The 18,350-nt window shown below is 35.7% G+C and overlaps 1 protein-coding gene across 2 annotated transcripts in view; it reads left to right on the top strand.

Moving 5' to 3' along the window:
* The first annotated feature begins 9,361 nt into the window (after positions 1-9,361).
* The window catches only part of GYPC (glycophorin C (Gerbich blood group)), a 93,324-nt gene continuing 84,335 nt past the window's right edge, over positions 9,362-18,350 (top strand). The window contains exon 1 of one of the 2 annotated variants that reach the window (XM_007494037.2): positions 9,362-10,267. In XM_007494037.2, coding sequence (XP_007494099.2) covers positions 10,051-10,267 — 217 coding nt within the window. In that variant the 5' untranslated portion in view covers positions 9,362-10,050. The remainder of the gene's footprint in view (positions 10,268-18,350) is intronic. The other variant, XM_016433574.2, reaches the window with a different exon arrangement.

Genomic DNA, 18,350 nt, shown 5'->3' with positions numbered 1-18,350 from the left:
TAATTTTAAGCCATCCCAACCCCAAATAAACAGTAACCTATAGTTCTGTAACTATGAATCTGCAGAGCTTTCAAGTTGAAAGACTGAACTGGAGTCAAGTAGACTAAAACAGCAGTTTGGGATAAGATGATAGTTGTTTTAATCAGACCCAAACTGAGATCAGAAACTTGTGTAGCTCACACTAGGAAAGCACTGTTCACTTTTCCTAGAATAGATCACTATGATGCACGGAGAGTTTGAAGGTCCCTAGGCTGAACTGTTCCTGAGAACTTGGAATGATACTACACTCACTATCCCCAAAATATTAGCAATAGAATTTGTCTTAAAGGGAAAAAAATTAAATAATCTGACAGTTTCAGAGATAAACAGCACTTAGATCACTTTTCCCCTAAAAAGTAATGGACCTATTGTTTTAGTGTAATTAATAGTTTGAAAGTAATCTCAGAGTGGGGAAAAAAGGGTGAAGTGGTTTATATTTGAAATTTATCTGGAATTTAATAGCTGCTCTATTTATTTAATCTTCTCTTAACTATGAAAAGAGAAAAGCTTGTTTCAATCAGTGAGCAACTTAAAAATGAGTACAATTTAATTAAGGAAAGGAAAGTGATGATTTGAATACATGGGTCCATGAAGAGGGACCACCCACCCCAAATCATCACTGGGACCCAGACCCTATTGTAGATAGCAAAGATAGATATTCACAATGATGGGAAATGGAAGTGAGCAGGAACTAAGAATGACTTTTGGGAGGCTAAAGTGAATCTTTCAAAGTTTTATATAACAAAATTAATTATTTAGTTAAATTAGAAGCTATGCATTTGTAAGCTCTTAAGAATCCAAAAGGATAATGGTATTACAATTAATCAAGGTAGTACAAAATTTTGTGCTAAATTGCAAAGGAGAAATTCTGTGGAATAAAGATGAACAAACTACTTAGACAGTTGGGGATATTATTAGGAAATAAAGCATATGATTACTGAAAGATCATTCAGAGTCATGAGCCAAAGCAAGGTGATGGGAACATGAGGCTGTTATCTGGAATCGTTCTCTATCTTTCACTTAGGGTTAAATCAGAAAAGCCTCTGAGAAAGAGGATGAGCTAGATTATGAACATGAAAGGAATTGATTTGGTTCTTTGTGTAATTTCTGAATTAAAATAGAAATTTATGGAAAGGTAAAAGTGCTACACCAAACCTTTGAAAATTGTTATATTCAGTCATTCTTTTCAGAAGTGAACAGATTCTAAAGTCCAAAGTCAGGAAATAAGGCTGGAAATATAAGAAAAACAAACAAACAAACAAAAATACCACCATTGAGAATGGTTTCTTTTTGAAATGGCATCTGGAGTATGAACATAGTGGTATTGCTTATGCATTCCACTGACTCCACACTCATATTAGTCATTTTGCTATATAAGATATTATAAATCCAATATAATAATAATAATAGCTGCCAGTACAACTACCCCATAGATCACTTGTTTGAACATCTTCACTTTTAGGAATTGTGAAGTTCAGTCAGTCTGGGTGCCAAATTGTAATAAATAGAAAAAAGGGACCATATTGATTGGTAATTGATAACTAACAGATCAGGCAGTTATCTTCTTTCTTCCGTCTTTCCCTCCTCCCTCTATACCTCCCTTCCTCTCTCTTTCAGCCTCCCTTCAGCCTCCCCTCCCCCTACCTTCTTCTTCTTTCTAAATCAACTCAGGGTGAGTTGATGATGTTTCAAATTAAATACTCTTCTCTGCTTTATATCTTAAGTAAGGGGTTTATTTGGGGAAGACAGGAAGGGATAAGGAATAAGTAAGAGGGTTGGGGATTTCCCTAATACTACAATGAGTCTTAGGTTAGAGGATGTTGGAATATAGTTCAACTGAAAGAAATGGCTGATAGGTCTGGAAGTTTAGTCTATCATCAACAAAGCAAGTCAGAGAGATATTTGGACTTTTGTCCTTCTTTCTTCAGTCCTCCCAATTCAGAGAGAGGAAACCTCCTTCTTCCTTCTTTCAAGACAACCAGGTCCACCAAGCAGTTGGTCTAACTTCCAACTGTTTCTCCCTGTAACATTCCAAAAAGAACATTCATTAGACTGACAGGTCATCAGCCTCCACTGCTTCTGTCCTTTTGCATGCTTTCCCAATTTCTCTCTTCCACACCATAAAGAGCTATTGTAGTGCCAAAGATACTCAAGACACAAACCTAAAATAAGAGAATAACTCCTGGTGAGATTAATTCATTTGAAAGAAAGAAAACTATTGAACTAATAAATAGAGCTAAAAGCTGGGTTTATGAAAGAAAAACAATATAATAGATAAACTATTAGTTCATTTGATTTTAAAAGGTAAAGAAGAAAATTAAATTTCTATCAAAAATTTAACAGGTTAATATTAGCATGACGCCTACAGCAATATATCACATGGTTCATTCACTATATGACCAGGTGGGATTTATACTAGAAATCAGGGCTGGCTTTATATTAGGGAAACTATCAGCATAATTGACCATATCAATCACAAAATCAACAGAAATCATACGATTATCTCAGAAGGTGCAGAAAAAGTTTTTGACAAAATACACACACATTCCTATTAAAAACACTACAAAGTATAGGAATAAATGGAACTTTCCTTAAAATAAGTAGTATGTAACTAAAACCATCAGCAAGTATTATCTGTAATGGAGACAATCTCCTAGTCTTCCCAGTAAGATCAGGGGTGATGGAAATATGCTCATTATAACTACCTGTATTCAACATTGTACTAAAAATCCTAGCTATGATTAAGAAAAGAGAAATTGAAGGAATTAGAATAGGCAATGAAGAAACAAAATTATCACTCTTGGTAGAGGATATGATTGTATATGTAGAGAATCCTAGAGAGTCAACTAAAAAGTTAGCTGAAATAATTAACAACTTTAGCAAAGTTGCAGGATATAGATTAACCCCCACATGTCATTAGCATTTTTATATATTACAGACAAAATCCAGCAGCAAGAGATAGAAAAAAATCCATTTAAATTTAACAGTAGATAATATAAAATACTTGGGAGTCTACCAAGTTTGCTAAGACAAACCCAGGAACTGTATGAACTTAATTAAAAAATACTATTTACACAAATAAATTCAGATCTAAACAACTGGGAAAATATTAATTTCTCATGGGTAGGTCAAGCAAATATAATAAAAATGACAATTTGACCTACACTAATCTACTTACTCAGTGCCAAACAAATCAAAATGCCCCCAAAGAGCTAAAAAAAAATAATAAAATTCATCTATAAGAACAAAAGGTCAAGAATATCAAGGGAATCAATGAAAAAAAATGTGAAAGATGGTGGCCTAGGAGTATCAGATATCAAACTATATTACAAAGCAGTAATCATCCAAATAGCCTGGTACTGCCTAAGAAATGTAATAGGAGATCAGTGGAATATAGATTTGACACACAAAACCTAGTAATAAATGACCATAGTAATTAAGCATTTAATAAATTAAAAGATTCAATCTTTTGGTATAAGAATTCACTGTTAGACAAAATCTGTTTGGAAAATTGGAAAATAGTATGGCAGAGACTGGGACTAGACCAACACCTCACCCTATATAAGGACAATATAAGGCCAATATGGGTGGGTAGTGATCTAAATATAAAGGGTGATACCATAAACAAACTATAGGAGCATAGAATAGTCTACTTGTCAGCTCTATAGATAAGGATAGAATTTAGGACCAAATGAGATAGAAAGCATTATAAAATATAAAATGGATATTTTTGTTATATTAAATTAGAAAGGTTTTGTAGAAAGAAAACAAATACAGCCATGATTAGAAGGGAAACAGAAAGCTGGGGGGAAGGAATGTTTATAGCAAGTATCTCTGATAGGGAACTAATTTCTCATATATATAAAGATCTAAGTCAAATTTATAAAAACAAGTCATTTTCCAATTGATAATCAAAGGATATGAACAGGCAGTTCTCAGATGAAGAAATTAAAGTCATCTATAGTCATGTGAAAAAATGCTCTAAATCATTCTTGATTAAACAAACACAAATTTGATACTCTAAGGTACCACCTCATACCTATCAGATTGGCTAATATGACCAAAAAAGGGAAATGATGAATGTGGGAAAATCCATACACAAATATACTATTGGTAGAATTGTGATCTGATACAACCATTCTAGAGAGCAATTTGAAACTATGCTCAAAGGTATACTAAAATTATGCATACCCTTTGTTCCAGCAATACCCTTAATAGGTCTATATGCCAAAGAAATTAAAAAGGGGGAGGTGGGGAGCAACCTATTCATACAAAAAATATTTATCGCAGTTCTTTTTGTGATAGCAAAGAATTGTAAATTGAAGTGTTATTCATCAATTAGAGAATGACTAAACAAGTTGTGGTACATGATAGTGATGGAATACTGTTTTGCTGTAAGAAATGACAAACAGGATGATTTCAGAAAAATCTAGAAAGACATATATGATCTATGATATATGATATATGATATATGATATATGATGCAAAGTGAAGTGAGCAGAACCAGAAGGACATTGTACAGGACTGTGACAGGAATATGTCTTGAACAATATTGAATGACCTAATTATTCTCAGCAATGCAGTAATCTAAGACAATCGTGAATGAAAAATGCCATCTACTTTCTGAGAAAGTACTGATGGAGTATGAATGTAGACCGAAACATTTCATTTTCTTTCTTTTCTTTTTCATTTGAGGTCCTTAAAAAAGATTAATAAGGGGAAATGTTTTACATGATTACACATGTAAATGTATCAGATTACTTACCATCTCAGGGAAGGGGAAGAACAATGAGGGATGAAGACCTGAAGAAGAGTGAATTTGGAACTCAAAACTCTAAAAAATGAATGTTAAAAAAGCATTTATACGTGTTATAGGAGAAAATAAAATATTATTAAAAAATAACTCCTAAATATCTACAAATAATGTTTAATAGTAAAAAAATATTTTGGTCATGGGTTCATCCAAAAATTCTAGAAGAGAGATAGCATTTTTGAAAAATGACTAAAGAATGAGTTGATGATTGAAAGGTCAGTAGAGGAAACAACTGGAAAGGAAATAAAAGAGCTAGGAGAAAGTTTGGGAAAGAAATTAAAGCTATAGAAGACAAAAATGGAAAAATGAATGACGGCTCAGAAAAAAGGAGGTACAAATTCTTACCCAAACAAGGAACTTCTTGATAAATAGAATTAACCAAATAAAAGTCAATGACTCCATGAGACAAAAATAAATATTAAAATACTGGAAAAATAGAAGAAGGTATAAAGTATATTAAAGCAAAATTAATTGGCCTAGAAAATAGTTCAGGTAAAAATGGTTTAAAAATCATAAGACTAACTCAAATCCATGACCCCCCCAAAAAATAATCCTAAACATCATATTTCAAGGAATCATAAAAGAAAACTGCCCAGGTATCTCAAAAACAGAGGGCAAAGTGAAAACAGAATCTACTTCTTGAAAGAAACTGTAGAATGAAAACTCCCAACAATATAAAAAACAAAACAAAACAAAACAGAGCTTCCTAGTCAAAGAAAAATATACTATAAGCATCCAGAAAGAATGAATTCAATTATTAAAGAGACACAACCAGGATCCCGGAAGGTTTAGTAGCCATCACTATAAAAAAAGTATAGAATGGAGAATATAATATTCCAGAAAGCAAACTGTATAGACTATACAATCAAAAATAACACTCAGCAAAACTGAGTATAATCCTTTGGGGAAAAAAAAGTACCTTAAATAAAATAAAGAATTTCCAGGCATTCCTGATATAAAAACCAAAGCTAAATAGAAACTTTGAAGAGCAAATCTAGGAGACAAAATGAAACATACAAAATATAGATAGATAATAGATATCCTATGTAATTTAAACTTGACAGTGATTGCCTTCAGGGTACACTGAGATGAACAGATTTTTCCTCCTTCATTATAAAGCTGAATCATCTTTATGGCAAAATGATGCCCTTATGCTATTTGGGAATATCTGTAGCTTTCTCCTAATAAATCAGTGCTGGGCAACCTTTTGAGCTTGGTGTGTCAAAATTTGCCAAAAAAAAAACAGCATAACTTGGGTGGTGTGTCACTTTGAGAAAAAAACCATAATTTCATGATATTTATAGTTTAAATAACAAAAATGTATTATTATAATATATAACTGTACTTAGTAAACCAAAAACTAATTATTTAACTTACCTGCTTAGTGACTTCTCTGTTCATCTGTCAGTTGGTTTCTTTTGTTGGACTTGATATTATTTAACTTGTGTGGGGTGCCCTGAACTAAGATAAGTGAGGAGGAGGGGGAATTCTTTAACTAACCTGCCTATTAGTGATTTTTGTTGCTGAATTTCATTAGCTAAATCTTCAATTGAAGGTTGATATTTTGTACACTTCAAGCCCAAGCAAGCGCTACTAATTTCATCTGTCAATGTTTCTTTTGTTGGTTTTGATATCACTTAAAGCTGAGAGTAAGGTCTCACAAAAGTACTGAGGGAAAAATTGTGAGTAAAGCCATTGCTACATTTTTCAGGGTGTTAAAAGTGTCTGGTAATTGGTTTCAGGCACTCCTCCCTTGCATGTGGGCTGGAGCTGGGCCCAGTCTTTCACAGGCTGTGCCCCATCCCTCCCCAGCTAGCTGGTCTGGAGACACATTCCTTCTCCCCATGTCTGCAGGAGCCCCAGGAGTCCCAGCCACCTGGCATACACCGCCCACCTCCTGCCCCCTTGGCCAACATGTGGAGCAGCCTGGGCTGGGGCATGGCCATGGCACATGGCTCCCAGGGTGGCTCCCGGGCCGCAAGGCACGCTGAGCCCACATGCAGCCGCATGTCATCGAAAATGGCTATGCATGTCAGTGCTGACACACATGTCATAGGTTTACATCATGGTCCTATATGATCTGACTCTTAGAACTTTGCTGCCTGTACCCTCACTTTAAAACTCCAGACAAGAGGTTCATATTTCCCTTACTGCACTTTTCTATTAGTCCTTGTATTATCTAGTTGAATATTCAGAATCCTTTTCTCACCTAATAGAATGCAAGTTCCATGAAGCAAGAACTGTCTTGTTCATCTTGCTAGCCTGTGCTGTACCTAACTCAGTGTTTTCACATAATGGATACTCTTGTATTTGTTGAATTGATTCATTACTTCAATTCATTTCATTATTTATTAACACCACTATTTGCAAATCTCAGTGTTGTTGGAATATATAAAGGTTTAAACACACACACACACACACACACACACTCCCTGACCTCAAGAAGCTTACATTCTACCAGAGAATTCAGAAATACATATGAATATAGGAAATCTAAAAAAAATGATGATTTGAGAAAAATGCAATCAATAATTTCTGCTCCTACACTAAATAACCAGACTATGGTACTTTTTGAAATTTGTATCTGCTTTTTATAGTATTTTGCTCATCCCTTTTTAAAAAATCTATCAGCTGTCTTTTCTTATTATTGTCAGTAGGTCATCCTCTAGTACCTGCTTCCAAATTGCTGTTTCTTCCATATTGTTGTCTAGAAGAATATTTTCCAAAATTGAAGTTGTGTTCTCCAAGGAATGTGTTATCACCTAAACTGGAGGGCAAGAAGATTCTTTGAATCCCACTTTTCCCACAATAACCAGGTAAGGGGCTTGTCTTTAAGACTATTACACCTACCCTTATCTTCCAGTACCCGCCCCTTCTGTCCCTTCTTTCTCCTGTAAAAGCTCTCAATATTACCACCACCACCTTCTGAGTCATTGTTGGCATCTTGGGACAATTATAACTTAATTTTCACTCCGGCACTACTGCATCTGCATAGGTGCCATGGGGAAATCTGTCCCTCATTCTAACTCAAATATGCCTAATATTTCCCCCAGACCCCTAGATCAACTGACTGTTATAACAGGGACATCCCAGGATGCAGTCTGCATTCTGGGGCAGTAACTAGAACAGAATTAACAGCACATGATCATCCAAAAAGAAACAAAAATGGATTGTAATCTGCATTACACATAACATTATATTATCTTCCCCCCCAAAAGATACTCCTCTCCCAAACTTCCCTATTATTTTCAATTATCCCCTATACCACACAACCAATCAGTTGCTAAATTTTGTTTCGACTTCTATATTATTCTCATTTGTTTTCTTTTCTCTACTTCAACAACCATCATCCTAATTCAAAACCTTATTACTTCATGCATTTATTATTATAATAGTCTTCCTGCCTCAAACAGGTCTCTCCCCTATCCAATTGATCTTCCCTACAACAGTCAAAAAGATTTTCTTAAAACAGATCTGACTATATTGCTCCTGTATTCAATAAACTTCAATGACTACCTATTGCTTCTAAGTTCAAGCTATTTTATCTTTATTTCATTATTCTTTCATTTCTATTTTGTGTCAGTCCTACAATGTACATAAGTTTTAGTATAGCCATACATGTATGTAAAAGACAGAGATGGAAAAAAGATACATAAAAGAAGGGTTACTAGTCTTTCTTTGTTTGTTTTTCTCCTGAAAGTGCTGCACTATTTAAAAAGTTTAGAGATCACCAAGCTATGAAACAAAAAAATCAAGTCTATTAGAGATGGTTGTCACCTTTGTCAAGCCGGGATGTGATAGAGTTAATTCCAATAAAGTTTGGGTAATGCTACATATTAGTTGATTTATTGGTTTGATTATCTAGACTTAAGTAATGGAGAAAATGTTTTAACAATGCAGATTAAACTTAAAAGTATGGTGTGTGTGTGTGTGTGTGTGTGTGTGTGTGTGTGTGTGTATTTGAAAATTGGTTGCTCAATTTACTAGCAAACTCCTGGGCTGAAGTAAGAGTAACTAGACCTGAGGGATGAAACAAATAAATTTTATGATACAGATCTTGTGAAATCTGTTTTAGGTTGGTCAAAAACATTTATAACTTCCTTTCTAGTTCTTTACTGTTTTTTTTTTTACAGGTCTGCTTGATAGATAAGCCACTTCCAGATAAGTAAGGTTTTACTGTATATTTATATATACATATACACAGATCAGTCAGCTAAGGACATGAAAAGCTAAGGACATGAAAAGTTAAGTGATTTACCTAGGTCCCAAAAACCTGGTACCAGGGACAAGATGTCTTGATTCCCTAAAAAGCTTTTTCCTCATAAAAGTTCAAACCCCTCTCTTTAACAGCACACCATACCAAAGTACTAAGGAGATTTTGTGATCACTTAATCAGGAAAATAATTCCTAGTCTGAAACTTCATGTGGGCCATATAAAAATAAAGTTAGGAAAGAATTATCTCTTTCTTGAGCAAGTAGAAGTAACAAGTGTGTGTGTGTGTGAGAGAGAGAGAGAGAGAGAGAGAGAGAGAGAGAGAGAGAGAGGAGAGAAAAGAAAGGAGAGAGAGAGAAGAGAAAGGAGAGAGGAGAGAAAAGAGAGTGAGAGAGAAAGGGAGAGTGAGAGGGAGAAAGAGGCAGAGGGAAGAGAAAAGAGAGGAAAGAAAAGAGAAAAGAGAGAAAGGAGAGGAGAGATAAAGAGTGAAAGGAGAGAGAAGAGAGAAAGAAGAGAAGAAAGAAAAGAGAGGAGAGAAAAGAGAGAGAAGGAAAAAAGAGTGAAAGGAGAGAGAAAAGAGAGAGGAGAGAGGGAAAGAAGAGAGCAGAGAAAAGAGAGAGAAAGGAGAGAGGAAAGTAAAGAGAGAGAAGGAGAAAAGAGTGAAAGGGGAGAGAAGAGAAAAGAGAGGAGAAAGGGAGATAGAGAGGAGAGGGAGAGAGAGAGAAAAGAGAGAAAAGAGAAAGAGAGGAGAGAAAAGAGAGGGAAAGGAGAGGGAAGGAAGAAGAGAGAGAGGAAGAGAGGGGGGAGAGGGAGAGAGGTGTATGCAAGTGAGCATGTTCTGGGGCATGTATTCGTTTAAAAAAAAAAAGCCCAGTTAGCTAATATTGAAAAGGAAAAACAAAAAGGAAAAAACAAAACAAAACTAACAACTCTGCCTATCTCCAAATTTGAGCCCCTCCCCTCAGCATGTGAGCTGAAAAAGAGAATGACACATGTGCTGTTTCCTTTCCCAGTTGTCGAAGGGTCAGGAACCAGACAAGAACAAGAGGAGACTTCTCCAGGAGACTCTTGCCTTTTACTGATACTTCCAGCTGTTCTGCTCAATCTCTCCAGCCTTCCCTACACCAAAGGAGATCAGTGGCCCAGGGCGCTCTGGAGTCTGTCAGTTATGAGTAACCCAAACAGCTCAGCCGTCAATGACAGTGAGTACCTGTTTGTGCTGCCTGTTTGTCCCACACTGCCTGGAAGGAGACAGAACTGAGTGGGGGGAGGGGTAGGGGTGTTCTTAGGCTCCCCATTTCCTTGAGGAACTTGACCTGAAAGAAAGAGAAGGAAAGAAAATTGGATATAAAGCCAGTGTCTTCCCCTCTTTTCTCTGTGGGGAGAAAGGAGAGCCTAGGAGGGAGAGGGGTCCCGCCAGTGAGTTTGGAGCAAACTTATTAAAGAGGAATACCTTTCATCACAACTTTTCCCCTCTTCAACCTAGGAACTGAACTAATCACTGGAACAGAAAGGGAAGACCCATTTCTCGTTTTTTGTCGTTTGTTCATTTGCTGGGACATTTGCTCCTCATCTGGGAGAATTAAAACACGACCCGGGGGGATTCGTGGACTAGTTGAAGTCTTGAGGCACCAGGGGAGCTTTTCCTAGAAGCTGCCTGGCTCGAGCTGGGCAGGAGCCACAAGCTGGCTATGTGTAACTTGATACTGAAGCTGAAAACTGTCCATATTTAAAAGCGTGATACTGTTATCTGCCCCCGCCTCCCCACCGCTGCCCCTGAAGTTTAAAAAGGAAGAACAAAAAGGCGGGGAGGGAGAGCTCCAGCGAGAAAACTGGGGCAAGAGTTTTTCTTTTCATAAAATAATAAAAATGCAGACAGTTGCAGAGGGAGTCCAAGTATTTAGTAACTGAAGTGAACTTTCTGAGACCTTTTTCTGCGGAGCTGCCAAGAGAGCTCTGCTGAAAGCGGGACCGGTGAGCCGCATTCAAAAGCAACTCCTCTAGCCCAACAAGGTATTATGAATGAGCAAAAGAAACAAGGGCGGAGGGGGATACCCGCGACTCCTTGGGGCTTTCTGTGAGCCCTGGCGGGTGTCTGTTTTCTTTCTCTTTTTAGTTTTGAGCTAGCACATGGTTTGCTAACAGGAAGCCGTATGTGAAAAGATTCATTGTGAGGATGTGTAGAAGCTTCTGTGAGCTCTTCCCCACCCACGCCGCCACCCATCTTTTGAAACTACAAACTAACTTTTTTTTAATCCTCTTTGCCCCCACATTTTTTTTTTGGTTGGGCCTTCTCAATTTTGGACTTGGTTCCATCGATATAGCCTCTCAGTTTCCCACAATTCAAATGACGCCAGTCGTTAAAGAGAGGAGGAAGGCCAGACACCCAAGGATGAGGATTTAGGACTAATATTCTTTAATGTGTGGGTGCCCGGAAGAACTGCTTTTTATAACTCAAGAACATTTGTGTTGTGAGAATTCTGAGTTTTCCATGAGGTCTGGCCCTCTGATGTGTGGGCAATTTTCAAGGGAGGGGGGAACAAAAAAAAATGCACCATACTTTTATTCAAATCCAAGTATTTGTTGATGGAATACAGAGGACATACTTGTATGGGAAACGTTCATTCCTTATGTCAAGCCAAGACAGGAAGATATCTCCTTGGCCAGAACTAGTAGGCACTTTTTTTTTTTTAAGTTTGTGATTATTTTTCTTGTCTTTAGAAGTAGTTCTTTAAAACGAGGCAGGAGCTCTGATTCTGAAAATAAAGTAGATCACACACATTTAATTGTCAGCCTTGCATCCCATTAACTTCGCATTTGATTTATATGATGTTGGGATGGATCTTGTAGGAAAACTTCCTGCCTGTCATTCCCCCTGCTAATTCAGGCAGGATGTTTCTATATCCTGTCTTGATTTGCTTTACTGCATGTGGGGGAGGTCAGAGTGATGGGAAGCACCCAGTTTCAAATCTATAGAACCAGTGAGGACTTCCAGAACTTTCTCCATCCAGCTGTGTGTGCAAAGCTAGGACTGGGCCCAGATTCCAGAAGTTGTTTTTTTTTTTTTCAAGTGACTCATGTTCAGTTAACCTTGAGTCCTCAGCAGCTGAATCAAAGAAGTAGGGAGGCTTAAGCCAGCAAGAGGCCCGGTTTGTCATTTTTATATATTCCTGTCTGTGACAGGAGCAAAGAACATGATGTCAAATACAACAAAGAATAGACTTTTGTCATTGCTTAATTCCCCAGAAATATGCTAGATGTTGGAGTCAATTTATGATGTTGAGAAGCCAGTGTTCCATGGCTTTCTAGCATTGGGCAACTCCTTTGGAATGGGAGGGGGGATTGCTTCAACGCTTTTTGGAGAGGGGAGCCCACAGTAATTTGGCCAAGATAGCTAGATTGTTGCTGACAGTAAGTTTCAGCCAGAACAAGGGAGTTGTCTGTCTCCAGGAAACTGTCACCAAGTAGTTTATATGTGTTTTGGGGATGGAGGGTGGGGAATAGCTGCAGTGAAAGTGTTAGCTTATGTAGAACTTTTTTTTTTCCCTTTGGAAGAACTCTAAATATATTCTCGATTTATTGGGGGGGGGGGAGCAAAGAAGGAAGAGTTTAAGTATCAGAGATCAAAGAATTTTAGATGAGAAAGGGAACTTTGAGGTCAACTTGAACCTGATTCTGCTGACTCAACAGCCTCCCATAAAGCTGTAAATTGCTATCTATTGTGATTGTCAAAGGAATTTCAAAGAGTGTTCACTTCTGTATCTTACAACTAACTGGGAAAATGACCTAGGGACTGAACTCTTATTGTAATGTCCAGTTTCAGGCCTAGAGAAGAAATAATTTTAAAATACTTCAGGCCTCTCACTAGAAAGGTTAAGGACTATGGAAGAGAAATGCTACATACATTGTCAAAAATAGTGCTTTTGTTAGTTGTTTATTCTTAACTGCTTTTATTTTTTACAAGAAAGTGATCATTTTGAGGAGAGGTTTCTGAAAATTAGTCTTTTGTAAAAACAAAGGACATCAATAATACTTTGTTTTTCATTGACTGCATGTGTTCACTAGCTAGCCTTTTAGAGTTCTTAGTACTTAGACTTGTGCTTCACAAGACTCAGATTTTCACATTGAAGTTACTTAAATATTTGTTGAACCATGCTGAATTGAATATAGATGATTCCTATGGCACTATTGCAAAAAGCACCCAAGCCTTTTCAAAAGTGCTTAGTAACTATTTGCATATCATTTTATTTTGGTTTAAGCAAATTCTCAAAAAATTATAATGGGCTCCAATTACCATATAGAATCCTCATTCTTCTGGGCATTCACAACCCTCCACACTAGTTCCATGCTAAGTATTGAAGAAATAATGTTGAGAAATTGGAGTAGAAGGAGGAGGATGTGCTAAGATACTTTGGTGTATACCAAAACTGTCCTCTCTGAAGGAAGCCAGGAATGGCTTCACTTCCTTAGGCTAGTTTTGAAAGTTCTTGGAGACACACTATAAATATATAAAAATCTATTTATTTATGTTTAATAATATGAGCATAAGGATTAATAACCAGGAAAACCTTAAACTAACAGGGAAATAACTTTTCAACCCCTTTCTATGTCTGCCTCATGACAGAACCTTCCTTTCTTCCTGCTACACTAAACTTTCACTGATGCTTGGTATAAAACAAAACAACAAGGACAAAAAAACCACTATCTGACTATATACCTACCTAAATCTTTATTCAATTAACCTTAATTTGATAAAGAGTTTCTCCAACTATATATAGATTCTGTCAGCCATGATGGCAACTGCTGACTGACAATCCAGTCACCCTGGTATTATTTTCCAGAGACTAGACAAACAGCTTCAATCCTTCTCCTTCTCCAAAACTGTTATCCAGCAGAACAGATCTATTAGCTTCTACTTAGATGTGACTTCTCTCATTTAGAAAAGCAGGAAACCTCTTCAGATGGGATTCAGAGGTCTCTCTCCCCTTTCACCAGCCAAGAGTAAAGTCACAAAGGTCTGTCTTCAACCGAGAAGCCCAGTCAGTGAGAGCACCAAGTCAGTCTCTAGTCCTTCTATTCCAGTGAGTGGACCTCACCAACTGACCAGAACTTTTCTGTGTTCCTCCTTCTAAATTCTGGTCACGGGCTCAGCTCTCTACCTTGTTAGTACACTCAGAGATCTCTTTACTAATATCTTATTTTAATCAATGTCCTAAATTGTCCTTCCTACACTATCCAATATTATCTATCATTGTACTGCCAGTGCTCCCATCTGCCTCAAATGGGTAGATAGCCCAATTTAGGTATCAATTTCCAAGTATATGTCTTAGTTCTTGATACTCTTTGCTATAATAATTCACCTTTCCACTAACCAAGCCCTACATAACTCTTAACAAGAGGATTAAATCCCATCACTACTCAAGTCTTCCTGACTAGTTCAAACTACAGGTATATATAGTTAATGGACCTTTCTGAATGGTTCTAATTGTAAATTCCAACTAATTCCACTCTTGAGATTTGCTTTCAGGCTGATGGCAGATCCTTTGACAAATCAGTTAAAGCAATGGAGTCACTGCCATTGAGTTGTAATTAAAGCTCACTGGCAGAGGACTGTAGAATGTAAATCTAGAAGGAATCTCAGAAGTCATGTTTCAATGTCTTGTTTTAATAGATGAAAAAATTGAGGCTTAGAAAATTTAAGTGACTTACCCAGGGTTGTACCAGTAGCAAATAGCTTAATCGGTGTTTGGGACACAGACCAGACTCCAAATTTAGGTAAAATTAAACTATATTTCAGATATATGACTCGATGAGAAGACAGGCATGAACACTTTTGGGGATAATGGCTAGTTAGTCAACAATTATTTTTTTTAATATATTACTCGTTTATTTTTTACATTCTTTTCTTTTTAAATTTTGAGTTCCAAATTCTCCCCTATTCCTTCCTCTACCTTTAGAGAAGGGAAGCAATATAATGACATGCAAAATTATGTAAAATATATTTCCATATTTGCTGTATTTTTTTAAAAATAAGAACATTATACTTCAGGTTGCACTTAGAGTTGATCAGTTCACTTTCTGGAATTGGGTAGCATTTTTTTCATCATAAGTGCTTGAGAATTGTCTTAGGTCACTGTAAGATCAACATATGCAAGCCTGTCACAGTTGATCATCCTTACAACTGTTACTTTGTACAGTGATCTCCCAGGTGTTCTTACTTCACTCTGTATTGGTCCATATAGGTCTTAACATGCTTTACTTTGTTTTTTTCTAAAACCACCCCTCCTCATCATTTCTTATAGCACAATAGTACTCCATCACAATCATATGCAATAACCATTTGAGCTATTTCCAAATTGATGAGTGTTTCTTCAATTTCCAATTTTTGCCACCAAAAAAAAAGAATTGATATGAATATTATATATATGTACATATATATATATACATATATATATATATATATATATATATATATATATATATGTCCTTTTCCTTTTTCATTGACCTCTTTAGGATATGGAGGTAATAATGGTATTGCTAAGTCAAAGGATATGCAATTTTGTAGCCTTTTTAGCATAGTTTTGGATTGTTTTCCAGAATGGTCGGGCCAGTTTTACCAACTATTCATTAGTGTACCTCTTTTTCCTTTTCCCCTCTAGCATTCCTTATTTCTGATAAGTGTGAGATGGTACCTCAGAGTTGTCTTAATTTGTCTTTCTCTAATCAGTAGTGACAGAGTAATTTTTTTCATAAGACTGTAGATAGCTTTTATTTTTTCTGAATATTGCCTGTTTATATACTGACAATTTATCAGTTTCAGAATGATTTATTCATATAAATTTGATGCATTTCTGTACACAACATACATTTGAGAAATGAAGCCTTTATCAGAGAAACTCGCTACAAAAATGTTTGATATTACTTTATTATTTCTTGATGTCTTATGGAATTAGTAGGTTCCACCTACCCAATTCTAATTTTTAGAAATTACTTTCTTCAGTGAGATTTCATACCTCCTTAACTATTAGGCCAATTCTTTTTTTTAAGGAGTTATTTTCTTCATTTTTTGTACCTTCTTTACCAAGTTGTTAATTCTCTATTCATAATTTTCTTTCATCATTCTAATTTATTTTCACAATTTTCCCCCTTACTCTTTAAAAAAATTGCATATTTTTCTTTTCCAGGTTACATGTAGTTACAATTCTAATACTTGTTTTCAAACATTTTGTGATCCAAGTTCTCTCCTTTCCTCACCTTCCTTGTAAAAGGCAAAGGCTGAAAACCCCACTGAGCAAAGTCTTGGGGACATGGAAAGTGCAGACCCTCAGATAAACTAAGGCCATAGACCAGCTGAAGTTAGTCACGTATCTCAACTTTTCACTCCTGGCTGGTAAGACAGGAGCTGGGGGTGGTGATGATGTCCTTTAATTACTAATTTACTTTGTTTGGGAAATAAAAGTTAAAACTTTCATTCTTAAAATTTGAAGTTTGTCTTGATATCACATTGAGGGTTTCTTACTACCTTACAAATTTGTAAACAAAATATCTATTGTTTAATTTCTACCTTACTACAAATCAATTTGCCTAGTTTCTAAGTGTCCACTTAAACAAGAATCATTTTTCTGCCTTTGTTAGTGGCTTGGAAGAGAACCAACCTTATCCTTTTATGTAATGATATCTTTTGTACCTTGTCATTACCAATTTACCTTAAACTTTTAGTTTACAGTACAAATCATATATTATTACAAGTAAACATGATCAAATTCTAACATTGCTTCTAAACATATGCTTATATTTAACACATTTTTAGTTTTTGTAGAATCATGATTGCACAAAGTACATGTTTTGGTAAAACACTCAATATATAACAATCTAGTAAAAAATCTAAACCTTTAATCTAAAATTTAGATTTTATTTCTTTTTAAAGTAATTATATATACTTATGCTAATAGTCACTGTTGAAATAGTTTATGTATATGCTTTGCTTGTTTAAAAATTGGAAATGCTCACTGCACAATTTGCATTTGGTGTCAATTGAAAAGATTTTTGTCATAGAAGAAATGTAAAGAAAAGAGATCTTCCATTCAAATATGCAGCAGTTATGGTTCCCCTAAATGACAAAAATTTTTCACACATTATCAATAATAATTGAATTTCAGTCATTTTCATAATTTGTAAACAAGCTGCTTATATGTTCATGTAACCGAAAAATTTCTAAATTGTTTTCCCTCAAATGAATGTAAGAAATTTGTGCTCATCTTATTAACTTTTCTGCATGTCTGTATAGAAGCTTTATTTATATTCATGTCCTATGGTTGTTAAAAAACTGTCCTATCTTAAATTTTACTTAAATGAGTATATACTTACTTATTATAATATGTTCAGTGCTCTCTAAGAATACTCAGGGTTTCAGAGCTTGCCCCTCTGTTGTGGCAGGAAGAGGGAATGAGACAGGTTTAATCTCTAAAAAATATTCAATAGTATAGACTCATTTGTTTAAATCAGTTATTTGAATTTGTATTTTTCTAATTAATAGTGACTTAGAGTATTTTTTCAGATGACTAAAGTTTTTTTTTTAATCCTTATTTCAGTCTTAGAATTATTACTATGTATTCTGGTATTGCTGATAATCATTAAGTCATTCACAGCTGATCATCAAACATTATACTGTTTGTATACTGATGTATACATCAAGCAAATACTGTTACCAAGTACAGTGTTTTCTTGGTTGTGCTCACTTCACTTTGCATCATTTCATATAAGTCTCTACAGGTGTTTTCATGATTATCCTGTAAGGCACAATAATGTTGCATTATACTTCTTCAGAGGAATTAAGTGACTTTCCCAGGATCACATTGCTAGAAAGTGACTGAGGCCATATTTGAACCCAGAAACTTCCATCTCCAGGCCTGTCTCATTATCCACTGAGTCACCTAGATGAGATGCCCTCTAAAAATATCCTTAATTTCTTCATCTGAAAACTGCCTGGTCATATCTTTTGACCTTTTATCAATTGAGGAATGACTTGTATTTTTATAAATTTGGCTCACTTCTCTGCCACTCTTAGCTCTTTCTTTTAATTCAGCCAGGAATTCCTAATGGGCTTGGATCCAATGAGCATTTTTCTTTGAGACTTTTTTTGGCAGCTGTTTTCAAATTGCTGTCTTCTTCTGACAATCTCTTAAGTTTTCTTCAGCTGGAAAAACGTCTCACCCTGAATTTTTTACTGGTTCTAAAATTTGATTTGAGGCATTATTTTAAAGTTGTTTGGAGGTGAATGTTAGA

This window comes from Monodelphis domestica, chromosome 4 (genome assembly GCF_027887165.1).
Source record: "Monodelphis domestica isolate mMonDom1 chromosome 4, mMonDom1.pri, whole genome shotgun sequence".
Classification (NCBI taxonomy): domain Eukaryota; kingdom Metazoa; phylum Chordata; class Mammalia; order Didelphimorphia; family Didelphidae; genus Monodelphis; species Monodelphis domestica.
This window is presented reverse-complemented; position numbering and strand designations above follow the sequence as displayed.